The 19,744-nt window shown below is 47.0% G+C and overlaps 1 protein-coding gene across 2 annotated transcripts in view; it reads right to left on the reverse strand.

Annotated features, from left to right (window-relative positions):
* LOC144101410 (neuronal-specific septin-3-like) overlaps positions 1 to 19,744 on the reverse strand; it is a 74,254-nt gene that overhangs the window by 43,760 nt on the left and 10,750 nt on the right. Inside the window, exon 1 of one of the 2 annotated variants that reach the window (XM_077634561.1) lies at positions 5,322 to 5,957. Coding sequence is in view for 1 of the 2 variants with exons in the window: in XM_077634560.1 (XP_077490686.1) it covers positions 12,749 to 12,782 (34 nt within the window). In the remaining variant the exon portion in view is untranslated. Of the gene's footprint in view, positions 1 to 5,321; positions 5,958 to 12,748; positions 12,783 to 19,744 lie in introns of those variants that run through there. The other variant, XM_077634560.1, reaches the window with a different exon arrangement.

Genomic DNA, 19,744 nt, shown 5'->3' on the forward strand with positions numbered 1-19,744 from the left:
TAGAACATTGCACTAGAATTTGGAGGTACTGAAGGGATGTAGACAGCGGCCATTCAAGTTTGCGGCTTGTTGTTCACAAGCGTAGCGATTTTGAAATTCCCGCCGAAGCTTTTGTTTTAAACAGTGGCTGGTGCATGACATATATCGTACCGACAATTCGTTGGTTTCGTTTGCTTGCTTGGCTGCATTTGTCGATTAGAACTCTTAGTACGTATGAAACACGCCTCTTAAAAGATAAAGCTCCCTTTCGGATAAATATTCACATCATGAGCGCCAGCTCCATTTTCGGAAATGAGAAATCGTGTGACTTCCTGTTCGTCACTTTTCATTTCCGGTTTTCTGAAGTTAAGGCCTAGGCGGTAACCATGCCCTGTACTTTTCTGAAATCATACGACTAACCCTGCTGGTGGTGTACACGACTAAAGATAAAGTAAACCAAAGAAACATTTTGCTCATCTGGTAACGATTTCTTTTTCCCCTACCATTGTTTTCTACCTGTGACGTCAGGCGCATCGAAATCGGAAAAAAAGGCTAGGAAAATTATCCAAAATGAGAAGTGGCTGCGTAGGCATTAGATGAACATGCGAGTTATAAACTGCTTTTATGCAACTACACCATGAGTGACGCTTTAGGCTAAATAAGCGCGAGCTTTATTGATACATTTATTTCACACATTTCTTTTTAGGTGTGGCGCCGTGATAAAATTCGAAAACTCATTAAGCTGGATCCCACATTTACTTCGAATAGAGGACCTATTCCAAAGGTGAGAAAACATGACCCCATCCCCCCGCCGACACCTTGCCCCATGTTAGGGATCGTCACATTTCCTTTAGACTCAAGGACAGCAAACAGACGAAAAGACTTGCGTAAGTCTCATTTATTCGCGAAACAACCACCAACGGCAAAAGCCCAGCATGCAGAGTGGTGCTTGCAGACAGGTACCGTGTTTACCCAAGTCTAACGGGCCCGTCTACCACTCTGGCCGATCACCAGCTTCCACTGCTCTAGCTACTCCATCTCTTCTTAAAAAAAATAGAAAGGGGGAAGACACGCAGACACTGGTTTACGGCGAAGTAATTTAAAACAGGTCCGATTCAAAACAAGTTCATTTGGAAAAAAATTTAGTGGGGATGCTAAATTGCGCTTTTGAAGGTTATCTAGTAGGACCGAATAGTTCTAATGTTTTAAAACTGTTGAGTTGCAGCAATGTTACATTGGAATATTATGCTAATGTTAAAACCTGACAAATAACGATATGTTTCATCGTAAACATCCGTTTGACGGTCCAACCAAGCATTATGCTAATGCTGTTTTCTAAACGTTATTATGCCCAAATCGTAACAACATGACAGCATTGCAATTATATTTAAAGCATTGCGTCCCACAACTTTTGTTTGTACAATAAAGATGTTTTTCAGCTAGCAGAACTTTGCAGTTAAATATCCTAGATGGGGTCTGCCGTAAATTGCACTAAAAGCCGAAACATTTTATTGTCAAATTTTGCATATTAATAACCCATTCACCGCTGTCACTTATAAGACACCTCTCGTGACTAATAATAATAATAATAATAATTGGTTTTGGGGGAAAGGAAATGGCGCAGTATCTGTCTCATATATCGTTGGACACCTGAACCGCGCCGTAAGGGAAGGGATAAAGGGGGGAGTGAAAGAAGAAAGGCAGAAAGAGGTGCCGTAGTGGAGGGCTCCGGAATAATTTCGACCACCTGGGGATCTTTAACGTGCACTGACATCGCACAGCACACGGGCGCCTTAGCGTTTTTCCTCCATAAAAACGCAGCCACCGCGGTCGGGTTCGAACCCGGGAACTCCGGATCAGTAGTCGAGCGCCCTAACCACTGAGCCACCGCGGCGGGGCAGCTATATATCTTTTTTATTTTATTTGCAAATACTCTTGTCTCAGGTTTGAAACATTGCTGGGGTGGATACATAAAACCAATAAAAGACAATTATAATACATAACCAGATAGCTTATTACAAACTGTCCAGATAGGTGGCAGCTGTGGGAAACAAGTCAACTGTGCTTTGAAAAAAAAAAGCAAGATAATTTATAACAAACTCGGAAAGACCTGAATGATTAAATGTTCAAAGTACTCGCCCGGCGTGTCTCACATCCAGAATGACTATAGATTAAAGAGTGAATTGGGCGCAGCTATATGAACGGACTGGTGGACTGGTGCATAATTTGTGTAGCATTCTAACCCAATCACACGTTTCCGGTGCTCAAGTGAATTCAGTGGTAAGGCATGGTAATGTTCTTAAGGGGAAAAGTTGCGATTGTAGCGGTTAAAAATGAATCTGGGGCCGCGTATTCTATAAGCTATCCATTTTCCGTTGTCCATTCGGTCCTAGCTGCCTGTGGTCTCTCAGATATGCCCGCGGCTTTCAAGCGTATGTGGCAAGCGACCAGGCCATTGGGTGGCTGGTGACCTGACCTCACCATATCAGCCAATGGCAGCCAGTGGTCAAGTCCCGTCAACTGGTGCTGACAGAGCGCTGCCATGCACCTCACTATTGGCTTCATATTGCATCCAATTCCAGCCAATAGTGACGTCCGGCCGCCAACCACCCAATGGCCGGGTCGCCTGACACATAGGCTTGAAAGCCGCGTGTATATGCGAGTTACCACTGAGCGAAGACCCAATGGACGCGAAATGGACACGGGAAAGCGGACAGTTTTGGAATACGGTATGATGCCTTTATTCTGCACTGACTCAAGTTTATCTCTGGCCAGCACAAGAGGTGACCGGACAACTGAAGCGTACTCAAGACGAGGCCTGACCAGAAATTTCTAAGCTGTTAGATCATATTCATTAGCCGCACGTTGAGTACTTCTTGATAGCCTTTTTTTTTTCAGTGATTTTGCGCATATAAAGTCTACATACTTGTGACACTTTAGGTACACAAGTCTGAAACCATGGTGGAAGAAAGTGAAAGTAAAGGGAGTATTCACCTACGTCACAGCGACCGCCATTTTGTTGTCCACGGAGCACTGTGAAAGGCCACGCGAGAGAAGGCCGAAGCTACGAGCTTTACAGCAAAATGGCGCCCGCCTTGACTTTCGCTCGCTACAAAGTGTTGCGTTAAGTTGCGCAATCTTGCAAGGTTATTTAACCATTTGATCGGAAATTACCCATATGGTGCTTAAATGGTTAATTAGGGTTAAGATTATTTCAATGTTTATTTGTACTGTTTCGGAAAAGTTTTTTCTTTTTTTGGGGGAAGGAATAATAATAATAATAATAATAATAATAATAATAATAATGGAAAGGAAATGGCGCAGTATCTGTCTCATATATCGGCGGACACCTGAACCGCGCCGAAAGGGAAAGGAATAAATGAGGGAGTGAAAGAAGAAAGGAAGAAGGAGGTGCCGTAGTGGAGGGCTCCGGACTTTAAGGATAAAAAATGACAATATATTAACGTTTTAGAAAGAAAAAAGTGACATTCATGCTGAACGTTAGAGCGCAAAAAACAAGGACACAGAATAAGACAGACAAGCGCGACACAGAATAAGACAGACAACACGAGCGCTTGTCTGTCTTGTTCTGTGTCCTTGTTTTTTGCGCTTTTACGTTAAACATGGAAAACCAACTCGCCCAAACGCGGCCATTATTGACATTCATCTAAAGTTGCGGTGTTGCCTGGGCTGTTGTAGTTGAGACGAAATCCGTACGAACTTTACTGGCGAGTTTCTGTGAAAGGTCATGAAAGCCATTTCACGAAAGGTCACAACACCTAACTTAAACTCCTACGCTGAGCAGTCGATCAGCACAGGCTGGCCACCGCAACGTTCGAGAAGCCTTCGAAACGCTCCCGAGTCTGATAAGAGCTAGGGGTAGCGGCATCGACTTGCGTCTCGCCCTACCTTTTACTCGCGCTTGGTCCGAACGGGTTTTTCAACCTCTTTTAACCACTCGACCTGGAACGCAGGCGACCCCCTTAACCCCCCTCCTCCTCACTTCGGCGTCAGGCAATTCCCAGACAGCCCAGAGAATTATTGCTGCTGTTGTTACGTCTGCCTCGCCTCGTCGATAATGCCAGCTGAAAGGGGGGAGAAAGACCCCGGAGATACATTTCGTTCTTTATTTAATCTTTTTCTCCGTAAGCGTCTTCTTCTTCTCAAAAAGGCCACGGGATTCTTTTCTTTTCTGGGGTCCGAGGATAAGGAACGGCCTTGTCGCCCACGGCTACCAGAAAAAGGCTCGCAGATACCCCCCCCCCCCCCACCCCCACCCCCCCCACAACGTTTATTCATGGATTCCTCAGGCCGTAGAACCTGACCGGAAAGTCGTGAAGCGCGCGTTATTTTCTTTTTCGAAGAAAACATATCAAGAGGCGAGCGCGTGATGGCTTTCAGTAGCTTTTATCTCGCCGACCAGCAAGAACCTCGCGTGTACTTCTGGTGAATCGATAAAAACAAATACAGACCTGAGAGTAAGTTCGCTATCACCCTTACGTTTTGCTCAAGTACGTTATCATGTAGTCTATATTCTTACTCTAATGTGTTTCTTCTGCCAGAGCAAGTGTCTGTTCCTGCATTAGCTTTTGCGCCTGCAACCTTTTAGTTTTATTTCGTCTGCTTATTTTTTCCATTACGTATACGTTGTATTAGAAGCAACTGTTACAATGCACTGGGTACTAATTTTCTTCAGTCTACCCTTCAATTCATCCAAGGAGCATCCTGCTAGAGACTCTTTTTTTTTTTAGAGCCTCGTCCGCGTATTAAATACATGCTCGCTTAATCTTCTCGTAGCTCAAACCGTTATTTGACGTCTTTCCATTTACCTATTGCTATCATTGCACTGGGGCAGCTGAAAACACGCCGTTATGCAGCACTCAATAAGCCAATTAATAAAGATAGCATCTCGAATAAGATGTAATGCTACTTCTAGCTCCAACTTTTAAACAAAGGAAAGCATATTTATCTGCACTGTGCTGTCCCGGGCTGCTCATGAATGATCTTTCGTAGCGATGACGTCACCGTTGGAGCCGGCTTCCTATTGGCCGGCGCGGGGACTGCGCTACGCGCCCTGACGGTCAGCTCTGTCTCAGTACAGCTGATCCTGATGAGAGTTGCATCTTAAGAAAACTCGCTCAGAAACAGCACGCTAAAGACGCGAGGACGAGAGTTGACCGACTCTCCCTTGCTTGTCAGCTACCGGCAGGAACGTCAGCGAAGCTTGCAACGGGACTGCCAGATCGATAACCCCGGCGGGGTGATGCGGATGTCAACAGAACTGTCAAGCATTCTTTCCGAGTGGAGGTAAAAAAAGAAAGGAAATGATTAAACTAACTCACCAACCCTGATGTGGCAGTCACAGAACCTCGGTCGTTCTTCGCAGCAGCCCCGTTGATTCTCTAACGAAGATAGCTCCTCGGGAGAAAATTCGGTGGATGCCGACCACGCTAACAGAGCGCGCGCCAGATGAAAAAAAAAAAAAAATATCCCAAGCTTCTCAGCGTCAATCCGGCGCCGCAGGCGATGTCGCGTCGTTCGTCTACGCAGCGACAGCCAACAATGCGATGATCGAGTAGCCGCAGTTCGTTTCGACGATGAGCTTGACAACGACACCGACGCACAATAACACGGCGCTCAAAAAAAAAACAACACCGCACAATCCTCGCGCTATGTATCCTCCAGAGACGCCGGTTGGCAGACGAAAAGCTCGGCGCAGACGATATGCCTGCCTCCGATTTCAAATGGAGGGATGATGCAGAGAACGGGCGCGCGCCGAACGATGCTGCCGCACAAAACACACAGGGGCGCGGATCGGTTGGCCGCCGCGAGCGTTGCGGGGAAAGCGAACACCGCCGGGGCGGCTGGGGAGAGAGCGCACAGAAAGAGACGACGCTGGCACCGCGGGCGCCGTCGCGTCGTTGTAGCAGCAGCGGCGTTGTATGCCGACGCTCCGCTGGCGCGCCGGCTTGGTTCGCACCGCCGCCGCTACGGTGCGGCTTGGCGCTGCGGTATCTACTTACTACTGATGGAGAAATGAGGCAAGGAGGCTTACTTTCTCTACCAACCGCTTGGAGAAGAAGTAGCGTTGTATACCTCACTAAGCGCGGCTACAGCTGGAGGCGCGTTTTTTTCGTAACCGGCTGTGTGAACGGCATGAAAGCGTTTCCAGGTAAGAGATACGGTTCAGGTTAGCATTCTCGCTACTGAGTCAAGGCGACCTTTGCGATCTGCATGCTCGCAACAACAATTCCACTTCTACGAAGGCTGGCATACTCGTCAGTCTGGAACTGTCTGTGGTCAAGTGCGAGCTCTACCTCATGACCTAGACCCCACAAAACTTGCAACAACCCAAGAAAAACAAAAACTAGCTCCCCACCAATCCTACACCGTCTGTTCTCCCCCAGCCAACGGCTTCAGGTCTTCATTCTCTGAAATAAATTTATTCAACTGAATTTCACGCAGTGCCGGTCTTGCAAGTCTTCATCTCGTGGCAGGTACGGAACAAGGGCTGCTCTTCAGAGATAATACGGACCGACAGCAAAGTTGCGCAAGTTACTCTTGCCACACAATTAGCGCGGTTTCAGAATGTTACTTGCGAAAGTGCATGCATAGGACTGGTTGGAAAGGGATGGGGGTGAGCAAGCAACAGCACGCGCCGAGGCATATGCGTTCCCCCCTTCAACCTGACTTTTTTTTTCCTTGAAGTCCGCATGGGACCGGACACGTTGCGAATATCACGCTGTTCCGAAGCACCCCTTGAAGGCGTCGCCGCCTTTTGCACACTGCCGCCGCGGCGAGCCGTAAATCGCGCGCGCCAAGGCTCGTCCGACGTGACTGATGAGGGCTTCGCCCCGCTGAGCGCCCTTTCGCGCTCACGCGCCGTTTGGCGCGAGCCCGACCAAATCCTCTCTTGTCGTTCGTCGAAAGAGAGCTATGTGTGTAAGGACGAGCACGCATTGCCCGTCCTTTTTTTTTTTTTGCGTGAGCTTTGCTACACCTCTCTTTTCTTTGACTTCTTTTTACGTCTTCTGTTTTCGTTATGAAAAGCCCTCCGTCGTCTGCTACTCGGGGCGCGAGCTTCTTTTCGTCTGCTCTGCGGGGCATCCAAGCAGACGAACTTCGCGCCTTTGTGCCTCTTCGCACCTGCCTTTCGGCGGCTGCGAAGCGGGCGACGTCGGGGTTTGTTGACCCCGAATGAAGATAAAACGAGCATTTGCTTTTCGACTTGGTTACTTTTTATATTTTCCCCCTTTCTTTGCTTCTTTTCCCTCCTCTTGTTTCGCAACCTTCTGCTCTTCCTCTTCCACCTTCTGCCTTCTTTTGTGTTCTTCCTTGCTGTTTCTTTCTTTGCTCTTCTCGTATAAATTTTTTCCTTCCCTTCTGTTATGACAATTTTCATTTCTGCCTGGTTATCCTTGTAATGTTACTGAGTCGGAACTGTCATTCCATCCGTCGCCTCAAGCGATGTAAGTGTATGGTATACATATGTCGGGTCATCATTCCTGCTGCAGCCTCAAACAGAGTAATGACAGGAGGGATGACACATTAGGTCCTACGAGCCCCACAAACACTACAAGCGACTACTCGAATCTAAAAAAAAAAGCAAATTTCGACATTTTCAGAGGATGTTGTGCCCTCTGGCGAGTGAGAGAACCTTCGTCTGCTGCACAGAAAGCTCGTTGAAAACAAACGCGCGTGCACATGGGTGCGAAGTATTAGCAGGTGTACGTTACAAGTGCCGCCATCTGTCGATGGTGCCTGACGTCAACACTAGCTGCGCATGGCGGTTTTGGCGGTTTGTTTTCGAAATGGAGGAAGGAAAGCTCAGGAGAGGCCCTCGCTATTCGAGCTGCTCGCCAAAAAGTGTGCCGGAAGAAGTCACGCGCTTTCGCAAAGACTCCTGGGCGTCTTTGGCCAACGGCGCAGCCAATTGTAACGCTGGGCGCAGCGGCGTCGTCTGCTGCATTGTCTGGTGCGCATGCGCAAGCGCACGTAGACGGCGGCCAAGTAGAGGGCTGGGGGAGGGGGCAGCAGCTTTTACTTCCGGCTTCAAAAAATGTGACGTCACCTCCTCCCCTGAGTTCTTTCCTTCCTCCATGGTTTTCGACCAGCGGAGCTAGATTGAGAGCAGAACAAGTGAGCACATACGTAAAGTGGACTTGTGAAAAAGGACACAAGGCAAGAGGATCACACAAGTGAATCCCCCTCTCTCTACACCACAGGATATGGAATGCTGCTGACACGATGTGGAAGCGCTCCTATTTATAAGATCCCTCACAAACGGGGGCGCTGTCACTGGGAGGTGACTGGAGGCCGGATATTAGAAAGTGTGCGGGTATAAGGTGGCCGCCGCTGGCACAAGGGTTAATTGCAGCTGAATGGTAAAGGCCTTTGTCCTGCAGTGGAGGTAGTAAGGCTGATGATGATGAACCCGCGCCCAAGGGTGGCTCGGTTAATATCACTCCGCTCCGCTCCCTTTTCTTCTGATGCCAGTGAATTTCTAGATTTATGCTCCATTTTTTTCGCTTACACAGTTAGACACCCAATCACTAACATCTTGGATTTGATTCTAACCAATCGGCCCGACGTTGCTTCCGCCATTACTTATTTGCCCAGCATAAGTGATCACTCTTTGCTGAATTTCAACATTAAGACGGTTTGTCCTAGGCCCGCCAAAATGAAAAATACCATTCACGACTATAACAGAGCTAACTTTGATGCAATTAATAACGAATTATCAGCATTTTTGGAAATCTTCTTCAGGAATTTTGATGATCGATCTGTACAAGCCAACTGGGATATGTTTGCTTCCAGAATTCTCGAACTAATTGATTCCCACCCGCACCATATCTAACACGCAGGCCCCATGGTACACAACCCATATCAAACGCCTATCAAACAGAAAGAAGTGCCGATATCGCACCGCTAAACTATCTACCAGTAACTCTCATTGGGATGCATATAAAGCAGCGGCTAACGCCTACACAACAGCACTAAAACAAGCAAAGGAAAGTTTATTTCTACCACCTTATCATCCATGCTATCATCGAACATTAGAAAATTCTGGCGCATTATCAACCCACCAAATGACGAATCCATCACTTTGATAGACGAGTCAGGGGATCATGTACCGAGCAATTCATGTGCTTCGGTCCTCAACAAAACCTTTGTGATGAATTTTTCCCATACTCCAGGTGTTATACCTTCCCGCCGCCCACTGGTATAATTATGTAGTTACGGCTACTATACATATTGACGCAGGAATTGCTAAACTTATTGAAGATTTAAAATTTAAAATGCCAAATTAAAAAAAATTCTTTTACCTGCACTTCTATTATACTAACCAAAATTTTTTAGCAATCTCTTGATATCTCAACATTGCCCATACAATGGAATATCGGGAAGGTGGTTCCATTCTTCAAATCAGGAATTAAAACGACACCGGCAAATTATCGTCCCATCTCGCTGACCAATACATGCTGCAAATTATTATAACACGCAATTTTCACAAACCTTGTTAATTTTCTTGAGACTAACTCTTTCTTCACACCCGCACAGCACGGTTTTCCAAAATCATATTCATGCGAAACCCAACTTGTCTGCTTCACTAACAAGCTCCACCTTATTTTAGACAGCGGATCAGAGGCAGAGTGCATTTTCCTCGACTTTTCTAAAGCTTTCGACAAGGTATGTCACAGTTTATTACTTTTTAAACTAAATCAACTGAACACTGATCGTAACGTTTTGAAATGGATCGAATACTTTGTTCATAACCGATCACAATTTGTCTCCGCCAACAACTACGAATCACCTTTCAGTGACGTTTACTCGGGTGTGCCTCAAGGGTCAGCTATTTTAACGCTTCTGTTCCTCATTTACATCAATGATCTTCCTTCCAAGATGGCATATAACAATCATCTCTTTGCTGACGACTGCGTTGTTTTCCGCGAAATAACACCACCCGAAGTTGTTAACCTTCTTCAGACCGATCTTATCTATATTTCTACTTGGTGCAATGATTGGCTCATGGACCTAAACACTGACAAATGTAAAGTTATGCGAATACCCCGACATGCTAACACTCTTTCCATGGTACTACATAAATAACGTCCCCGTAGAATCGGTCACTGCATATAAATACTTGGGCGTCCACATTTCTGCAGACCTCTCCTGGTCGCACCACATCTAGTACATTATTAACAACGCTAACCGCGTGTTGGGCTACGTACGCTGAAACTTTACGAAAACCCCGTCTTCTCTTAAATTATTGCTTTACAAAACGCTGATTCGTTCAAAACTGGAATATGGAGCTGCTCTATGGGATCCCCACTACGAAAAACTAATAACTTCGCTGGAGATGGTCCAAAATAATGCCGCGCGTTTTATTTTATCTAACTTTAATCGTGGCGCAAGCGTAACCAGCATGAAAATTTACCTGTCTTTACAGTCTTTAGCATGCCGCCGAAGAGTAATTCGTTTCAGTCTTTTTCATAAATTGTACCGCCATTCCACTCTACAGAACGCACTTATTGCACCTCCCTGCTACGTTTCAAGCCGCACCGATCATCGCCACAAGGTTGAATTAACTTTCAACATTTCCCACCTTATCAGTATTTCATTCCTCCATGCCTCGTGCGAATGGAACCACCTTCTTGTTGAAATCGTCGACGTGAATGATAATCAGCATTTTCCCAACGCAAAAGCTAACATCGTATAAATAGCAGAAATTTCTTGTAATACTCATTTCCTTGTCAATGTTTGGTTTATGGGGATTTAACGTCCCAAAGCGATTCAGGCTATGAGAGACGCCGTAGTGAAGGGCTCCGGAAATTTCGACCACCTGGGGCTCTTTAACGTGCACTGACATCGCACAGTACACGGACCTCTAGAATTTCGCCTCCATCGAAATTCGACCTCCATCGAAAATCGAACCCGCGTCTTTCGGGCCAGCAGCCGAGTGCCGTAACCACTAAGCCACCGCGGCGGCCCTTGTCAATGTATTTTTTTTATCCACTCCCCTCTTTAATGCCTCTGGCCGTGAGGGTTCAATAAATAAGTTGGACGAAAACTCGTCTGGTCGGGCTGAATAATAAAACGTGATATAAATAAATAAATAAATAAATAAATAAATAAATAAATAAATAAAAGCAGCGTGTGACGGCGTGACGTGCTGGATGGTTTACAGCGACAGCTGTTAACAGATGGCGCTCCTGTGTACGAAGCACTGAAAATTATTTCTGACCCACTAAGAAGCCGAGACTGGGACTTGTCATTACACACAAAGCGCTAGGGGCCTAAACCTCCCACTTCCTCCTTAGGCCTAAGGCCATCCTTGTCGATCAGTAAGGATTGACGAATGAGCGAATGCGTTAGAGACCACAGACTTCTTGTTCCATAGAGCACGCGCAGAAGGAAAAGCGCGAAACATAGAAATATTTCATAACTGCGGGGCAGAAGAAAAATACCCCATGGTTGTTTTGGAAGACGGCAGAGAGAGACGCTCATTCATGCTTTGTGGTGGTGTAGTTATCCGGCGTGGCTGAATAACTAGACCACCACAAAGCACACAAAAAACTGGAGAAGACACTTAAGATATCCGCTTTAATTAAGAGCATGATACGATAGCGTTAATTGGTTAATGCCCATATAGGCTGAATTGGTCGTTCTCTAACATTTGTAGATCCCTGGGAGTCCTCATGCCACTACTAGCGCAGTTGTGCAATGGTTAAGCGACGCATTACTGGCCTGCAATGACAGGTGCTGCCCTCTGGTGGGGCTTGTGCGACCCAAGTTGCTCTTTCCGAGCAATCTCTCGCGACTAATCAATTATCCAGCTGCCACCTTCCACGGTGAGCGTTTACTCGCAATGCGGCGCGCAGGTTGTGATGACGTCATACGGTCACGTGACCTATGTGACCCACTTGCCACCTATAGGTTGCTATTTGTAGATCCCTGGGAGTCCTCATGCCACTACTAGCGCAGTCGTGCAATGGTTAAGCGACGAATTACTGCCCTGCAATGACAGGCGCTGCCCTCTAGTGGGGCTTGTGCGACCCAAAGTTGCTCTTTCCGAGCAATCTCTCGCTACTAATCGCTAATCCAGCTGCCACCTGCCACAGTAAGCGTTAACTCGCCATCCGGTGCGCAGGTTGTGATGACGTCATACGGTCACGTGACCTAGGTGGCCCACCTGTCACCTATAGGTTGCTTCTCTGGGGATTTTTGTGGATTTTTTGCTCACTGTCAACGACGCCGACTTAGTTATTAGTTATCAGTATTGAAGGAACTTTAGAGGAAGGCGGGTAGCCTCCTTTCTAATGTCCGGTTTCCGTGTGGTTAAATACTTGAACTGAGTCCTGCGGTGCTCCTGCCAAGAACCCTTGTGCTCGTCTTTCAAGACCTCCTCATCTTTAGGCGGCGTCATAAGCAAATCATGTGGACTGTATCCATTCATCCGTCTCATTACATTTAATGCGAAGGCAAGACAACCGCTGGTCCTTAACTGAGTGGATTCCAAGAGAAGGCAAGCGTAGCAGGGGCGGCAGAAAGTTAGGTGCGCAGATGAGATTAAGAAGCTTGCGGGGATATGGTGGCCGCAGGTGGCAAAGGACAGGGTTAATTGGAGAGACATGAGAGAGGTCTTTGCCCTGCAGTGGGTGTAGTCAGGCTGATGATGATGATGATGTACATCCTTGGGCTTTGTTTGAACCGATGCAGTGGCTACACAACGGTGTGGTGATGGTGTACTAGAATGCTGACCACTTACCTTCCAAGACATGCTGGGACAACACAGTGCAGCCCTGCAAGAAAAAAAAAAGGCAGTGGATAGTGAAACATTAATCCAGTACGCCTTTACTCTCGGTCGTTTTCGAGCAGCACCTGCATGCACACACGGTGGCCTAAGTACAGACTCCAGACTTCGGTTGGTTTTTCGAATAGTGTAGCTTTCCTACCGAATCGAATACGAATCGAGTAGTGAAAAGACTGAATCGAATATGAGGCGAATATTTGCACAACGAATTAATCCTGCGAAACAGAGATAGATGCTCTAGCGGCTGCGCTGCTGAGCCGTCCATGTCCAGCATTGTTGGATAAAAATTTTGAAAACTGGAAAATTTTAAGGTACAGTTATGAAAATATTGAAGGTAATGATTTATTCTTCGGAAGTGTAGCGAAATAATTCTTTCAAACTCTTTTCGTCCCTCGCATGGAGCAGTTAAGAATGCCATAGCAAATCAATCCAGAACGCTTCTGATGATAGGAAAACGTTAATAACAAAAAAAAACGCAATCATGTCGAAGTGAGATCTGCGGATATATTGATTGTTATAGTGAAATATTAAAATATATGCAAAATTTGTGTTCATGAAATCTTTCCGACTTAAAAAAGTTTTTGTCCAGAATTCTTGGGTATGAAAAGATGCAACGCTGATCGCCACTAGGGGCTACGCAACACAACGTCACTATGTCAACCTTATAACCGTCACCTCACACGTATAAAAAATTACGATTTTTACCTTACGAAAATTTCTTTAGACAGTTTATAGACCGCCCATAGACTTTTGTTTTTAAAGTCTGTAAAGATTCCATAGACAAATCCTATAGGCTAGTCTATATATATAGACAATACAAATTCTATAGAAAGTCTACAATCTATGGATTTATGGCCATACGCTCTTGTAGACTTTTTTCTATACAAAGTCAATAGCAAGACTACGAAGACGAAAGGAAATATCTATAGGAAGGCGATGCAGTCTATAAGAAAGTCTATAGACTACTTTATAAGGGTCTGCCAATGTCGACAAGAAAACTGGCGCCCCGTTGAGAGCGGTGGCATGAGCCATGGTGTCGGGGATCGGGCATCAAAGCAGTTTGTTAAACGTGGCCACTGGAAGATATACGAAGTATCACCCCCTGCAACAATAACTGTCAACATCCGGTCATGTGTCATCACGTGACCAGCGCAAGGCACGTGACCGTGCGCCCTTTGCGGTTGCCCAGGTTAGCGCAAGGTCTCTTTCAGCACCAGCTTATAACACAGACAGCAGCATGGCTACAGTTGTCGCTAAGTAACGCTTGTTACGCAGCGGGGCGGAAACTTGACAATAATTCACGTCTTCCTCTTCATATAGCGTCTTCGATATCCATCGGGTATCTGGAAGCAGTGCATCACTCCAGCGGTCAGCCATATACAGCTGCAATAATATAGGTCTGCTTTGTAACCTGTATACAACCTGTATGATTTGTAACCTGTATGCTTTGTAACCTGTATACCTGTATTCCTTTCTCTGGGAGTTCACGTTGTACTGCATTGAAATGAACCTGAAAACGAACCTGGCGCCCTTGAGCGAGTTGAAAAAAGCGATGACTCATGAGTTCACGGTTCAAGGCCGAACGCCTCCCCCCGCAAGGGGCGTTGTACAACGCGAGTGAGCAAGAGAGAGGAACGCCAGCTAGCTTGAGCGGCGTTTTGAAATCGGGGAAAGACTTGCTCAATTGGAGGCGGGGCATAGCGGGCGCTGGCACTATAGGCATCTCTAAACGCAGAGCGCCTCATGAAGGCAGCGGCTGCAATGGCATTAGAAGTTGAAGCAGAAACACGAAGGGCTCGTCGAATGCAAGTCATTTAAACGAGTGTGCAAATTACGTAAACAGCTGGACAAAACAGGGTCGACCCCGCGACAACACGTGCAAAAGAGCCGCAAGTGGCTTCCACTCCGTCCTGTACCACCGATCAGCTGGCACCGATGGCAATGCACGTGCTTCAAATCATTCCCAAGCCCTCCAGATCTCTAGTAGAGAGAGAGAGAGAGAGAGAGAAAAACTTTATTGTGGGAGAGGAAGTCGGGGCACGCCCCTGGGTCTCCGCACGACCCCACTGCACTCAAGTGTTTATGTCCCTAAGGTCCATAACACTGGCAGCCCGGCCGGTGGCGATTGAAACGGTGGCATTGGCTCTATTGATTAGTATTCTCTCCTCTCATGTAGTACTAGGGCCACTGTGAAGACAAGCTTGTAGATATTTCCTGCTGCAAATCGGTGCGAGGTACCACCCTGGTCGCGCAGCGCCTCAACTGCGGTTTGGTACAGAAGGGTAGTATGGAAACAAAAACCTGGCAGCTACTCACAAGGATACAGTGTGCTAGAACAAAGGTGCATGCAGCAACGACACCGTCACCCCCAGTGCATCATTCGCCGAGTGGCCTTTAAGCCCCCTGTCGGTCACTGAACGCATTTGTGTCTGCGGTCGCGGCAGTGGAATCCACGGGTGCGCGGCGGGAGTGGGCTACGCTGAGAGGCCTTGCACGCGACTGCGAGCGTGAACAGCACCCTTGAACTTTAAGAAGAGGGAAAGAGTGCGCTGACTCACTTGTTTACGCCGTCTCCTTTCCCCGCTAACCGACACGTCACGTACCCCGCCAGATGCGAGAACGAACGCTCACAACTAGAGCATCGTGTATACACATATATATGGAGGAGAAGACATCCTGACGCTTCCGATACATCAAACTCTCCCTGTACATAAACACAGCGAGGGAAGTGCTGTAGACGGATGCGCTCGGCGTGCTGGCGAGCTGTGTCTGCTCAGCGTCGCATTCAGCGTACACAAAGCTGTGTAGCGTGTACGTCATGTACGCACGCCAGAAAAGAGCGCGGCACGGCTGCATTCCGTGGTGAGGTTAGCCTCTCAGCACCCCCCCCCCCCCCCCTTCCCTTTTCCGTTGGTTCTTCACGGTCATCGCGCCAGCTGGACACCACAGCGCCGTCGTCGGGAGTCTCTCCAGTGGAGTACGCGTGTACGAACGCAGCGTTCCTCCTTTCTCTCTTCGTGGAAGGAGGGGGAAGGCGCGTTTGATTTACGCATGGACGGAAAGGGGCAGGGCGCTATCAGGGCCACGAGTGATTTATGCGGACAGAAGGAACGCGTTTGTTGCTTTCGCGTGTGCGCCCCCGAGGCTGCTGATTTGCGGTGAGCACGGAATGTACTATGTGGGCCTCGGTCCACATAGTACGTTCCAGGAGACGTACGTACTCCGAAACAATTCTTGGGCGCGATTCTCTTTTTTTTGTTTATGCTAAATATACCCACTTAATCCCCGCACTCGATGCCGGAGCCGACAGTTGATATTAAATGTTTGGCTGTCAGTTATAAATCTCACAGGTCGCAACTACCAAGCAGTGGTAGCCTCTAATTTGACCAGCACATGTAAACTATATGCAACCAGAAATCGTTGATATGACACTGCCCGGAATGCTGTACGACAAAACGTTTGCGTCACAATTATGGTGCGAATGCAGTCGGGAAAACTGGCGCCACACTGAAGTCGGCCAGTGGGGAGTATATGTAGACGAAATACAAGTACATGATTGCCTGAAATGGCGGTGCTGGGCTTGGCGTGTGCGTCATACGTCTGCCTGATGACGTCACTCTATGTTCTTTTCCATCGCTGGAATTTTCTGTACAATTTGCGAGTACACACACGAACATGTATCCGGCTTTACTCGTAATGAGACTAGTAATGCATTCGCATTAATAGTAAGCCGGGTGCTGTGCACTGCCTTCAGCAGTGGTTTACTCCACCTGAATTGCCCAAGGAGTGAAATGCGTCCTTCAACAAAGAGTACAGGACAGCCTGCGAACTCCGTCTACAGGCAAAAGAGGAGGGATGGTTGTTCTTTATTCGTTCGTACTTATGGTCTATGGGAGTTTAACGTCCCAAAGCGACTCAGGCTATGAGGGACGCCGTAGTGAAGGGCTCCGGAATTTTGGACAACCTGGGGGTTATTTTAAGTGCTCTGACTTCGCACAGCACACGCGCCTCTAGAAAAAAAAAAAACGCGCAGTAAAGTTAGGTATCCATAGTCCTCTAATATATGCTATTACGGTGAAAAATGTTTCACGTGATAAGCGAAGCTACGCTGGCCTTTTAATATAATCAGTTATTTAGCAGGACGTAAGTAATCTCCGTTCAAGAAGGGCAAACCTTCAACATTCTGCACGCCACGAAATTGCTTACGAATTGAGATTTTTCTGCGTTGTGCAGGTACATTGTCTGTATTGTTTCATCATTTAATTAGCTAAGCAAACTCTAACACGGTATGTAACAGCCACGCGGCGTGCACTTATCCCTTACAAAAATTTATTTAGACAGTCTATATTCTGTCGATACACTTGTCTATAAAGTCTATAGACTTTCTATAGGGAAATCCTATACACTAGTCTATATATGCATTACAAGTCTTATAGACAATCTATAGGCATTACTAATCCTATAGACAATCTATAGATTTATGGCCATACAGTTTCTATAGACAGTCTCTGGACTATGAAACGACAAAAGGCGACATATGTATAGCAGAACAATGTAGTCTATAAGGAGTCTGTATAGACAGTCTACAATCAGTTTACAATCGTGCCCCCAACTCGAAATACTCTTGATTCCGTTTCGAGCCTAGCGGTGCAACACCTCTAGTGACAAGACAGTGTCAACACCAGCAGAAAAGTCAGGTACACGGCACGAGAACTATATACTTCCTTCAACCATCCTAGTATTCATCGCCAGTAATGAGCAGCGTTGCGGAAGCTACTGAGCTGAGAGCAGGCAATCAGGAGGCGTGGCGGCGGGCATGCTTGCATATTATTATTGGCTGGCACGTCAGCCAGTCATGGCGTTCAACGACTCAATGGCCAAAGCCCATTCCCACACGCCGAGACGTCTGCGAACTTTGCCTCGATCCGTTAACCTCAGCTGTGTGGCTTCTGTAGCGTTGCCTATTATTACTGCGGCAGAGTATATATAGGGATCTTTCATTATCCTTGTCAGTGGTGTCAGCTGGGGCGCAGGCGCTGCTCAAAGCGGCACTAAGCGGGAAATTTCATGAACTATTATGAAGAGAGTGAGGACTGATGGTGAAGATAAGATAACGTTGACCGCTTTCGCCACGGGTTACTGTCTCGCGAATTGCATACAGACAAAACAGTTCTATTCAGTAACTATATGTATAGTCGGGTTCTAGCTACTCATGCATGAACGAAACCGCATATTCACCTCAAACGAGGCCTTCCAACCAATATCATCTTCCACGACATCGCATGAACTGCCTTGCACCTGCCACGGCCGCAGCTGCAAGGCGGTAATTGACCGCGACGTCGTGGAAATAGGTCGACGACGTTAGTTAATAATAATAATAATAATAATAATAATAATAATAATAATAATAATAATATTAATAATAATAATAATAATTGGTTTTTGGGGAAGGAAATGACGCAGTATCTGTCTCATATGTCGTTGGACACCTGAACCGCGCCGTAAGGGAAGGGATAAAGGAGGGAGTGAAAGAAGAATGGAAGAAAGAGGTGCCGTAGTGGAGGTCTCCGGAATGATTTCGACCACCTGGGGATCTTTAACGTGCACTGACATCGCACAGCACACGGGCGCCTTAGCGTTTTTCCTCCATAAAAACGCAGCCGCCGCGGTCGGGTTCGAACCCGGGAACTCCGGATCAGTAGTCGAGCGCCCTAACCACTGAGCCACCGCGACGTTAGTTGCCGGGTCTCGATCGTTTCAGGAGCGTTTGCGGTTTCTTTCGTGATTAGTGCGCGACTCAGGAAAGTATGCCGTTAGGGTCACAATGACATTAGGTTTATTCCAGAGTTGCATAGACGGTGTGTCTTCGGAAGCCTGCGCGACTATTGTTGTGGCTAGTGTCTGGCAGGAACCGGCGCGTTTCTTCGTGCGATCAGCTGGCCGCGTCGCCGTCAAAAGGAGGAGGCGAGGGGCTCCGAGAAAGGGGATATCGACCCCGGCACTGGCTTCCGCATGTGTTCTCCCTGACGCCTCGACCGCGCCTATGCACGTGTATATCTGGCTGTTTATTATAGAGTCCTCAGATCCGTGACGCGCTGATGGGCCGCAGATGCGTCCGGGAACGCCCCCCCCCCCTCGCCACGTGTCACTCACAGGAGCAGCGCCCACTCCCAGCCGGGTCATCGCATACAGAGCTCAGAGCGCTACATCCTATACGCTGCATATAAGTCCATGGCTATATGGATAGGCAAGCATCTATATAACGGTTTATAAGTGGTGGGTGTCTGCAAGAAAGAATAAAAAAAGCTGTGGCCAGTCGAGAAAACGACAAAATCTCTCCCAGTATACATATACGACAGAATGTTTAATCATAACGACACAATTTTCTGTAGTAATGTATTTTTCTGTGTTGCATGCTACAGAAAAATCTGTTGCTACAAAAATTTATCTTGTTAGTACAAGTTCATGACCAAAAATACTACAAAAATTTCTTGTCAGTACAGAATTTTTTTTCTATGTTTTCGGCAGGGCCGCGGCCACCGTTCGTGCTTATACTGCGCGCTCTGGAATCACATATATTCCTGCAGTTTCTAGAGACCCTTTTAAAGCCAACGCGATTTATGGCAGAAAAGGGTATTTGTGTGAGTGTACTAAACAGAAAGGAATAAAAAAGGAGTAATTTGTCCTCTAGACCACTCCCATTCATAAAACGGGAGTGCGCTAGATGACGCTTTACTCCCATGTTACTCCTATATAGACGTATTCGTGCTTTTGAGTGTACGGCGCATCCCGGATGCTTTCCCTCCCAGAACAGCCCACACGGGCAATATATATCGTCGAAGAAAGGCGCTCGCGGTGACAAACGCGATTATTGGGCGAATAAATTTCGATTATACTCACAGCCTCCGGTTGCGGCCGACAGAGCCTCTGCGTAATACGGTCATATTAAAC

This window comes from Amblyomma americanum, chromosome 8, assembly GCF_052857255.1.
Source record: "Amblyomma americanum isolate KBUSLIRL-KWMA chromosome 8, ASM5285725v1, whole genome shotgun sequence".
Classification (NCBI taxonomy): Eukaryota; Metazoa; Arthropoda; class Arachnida; order Ixodida; family Ixodidae; genus Amblyomma; species Amblyomma americanum.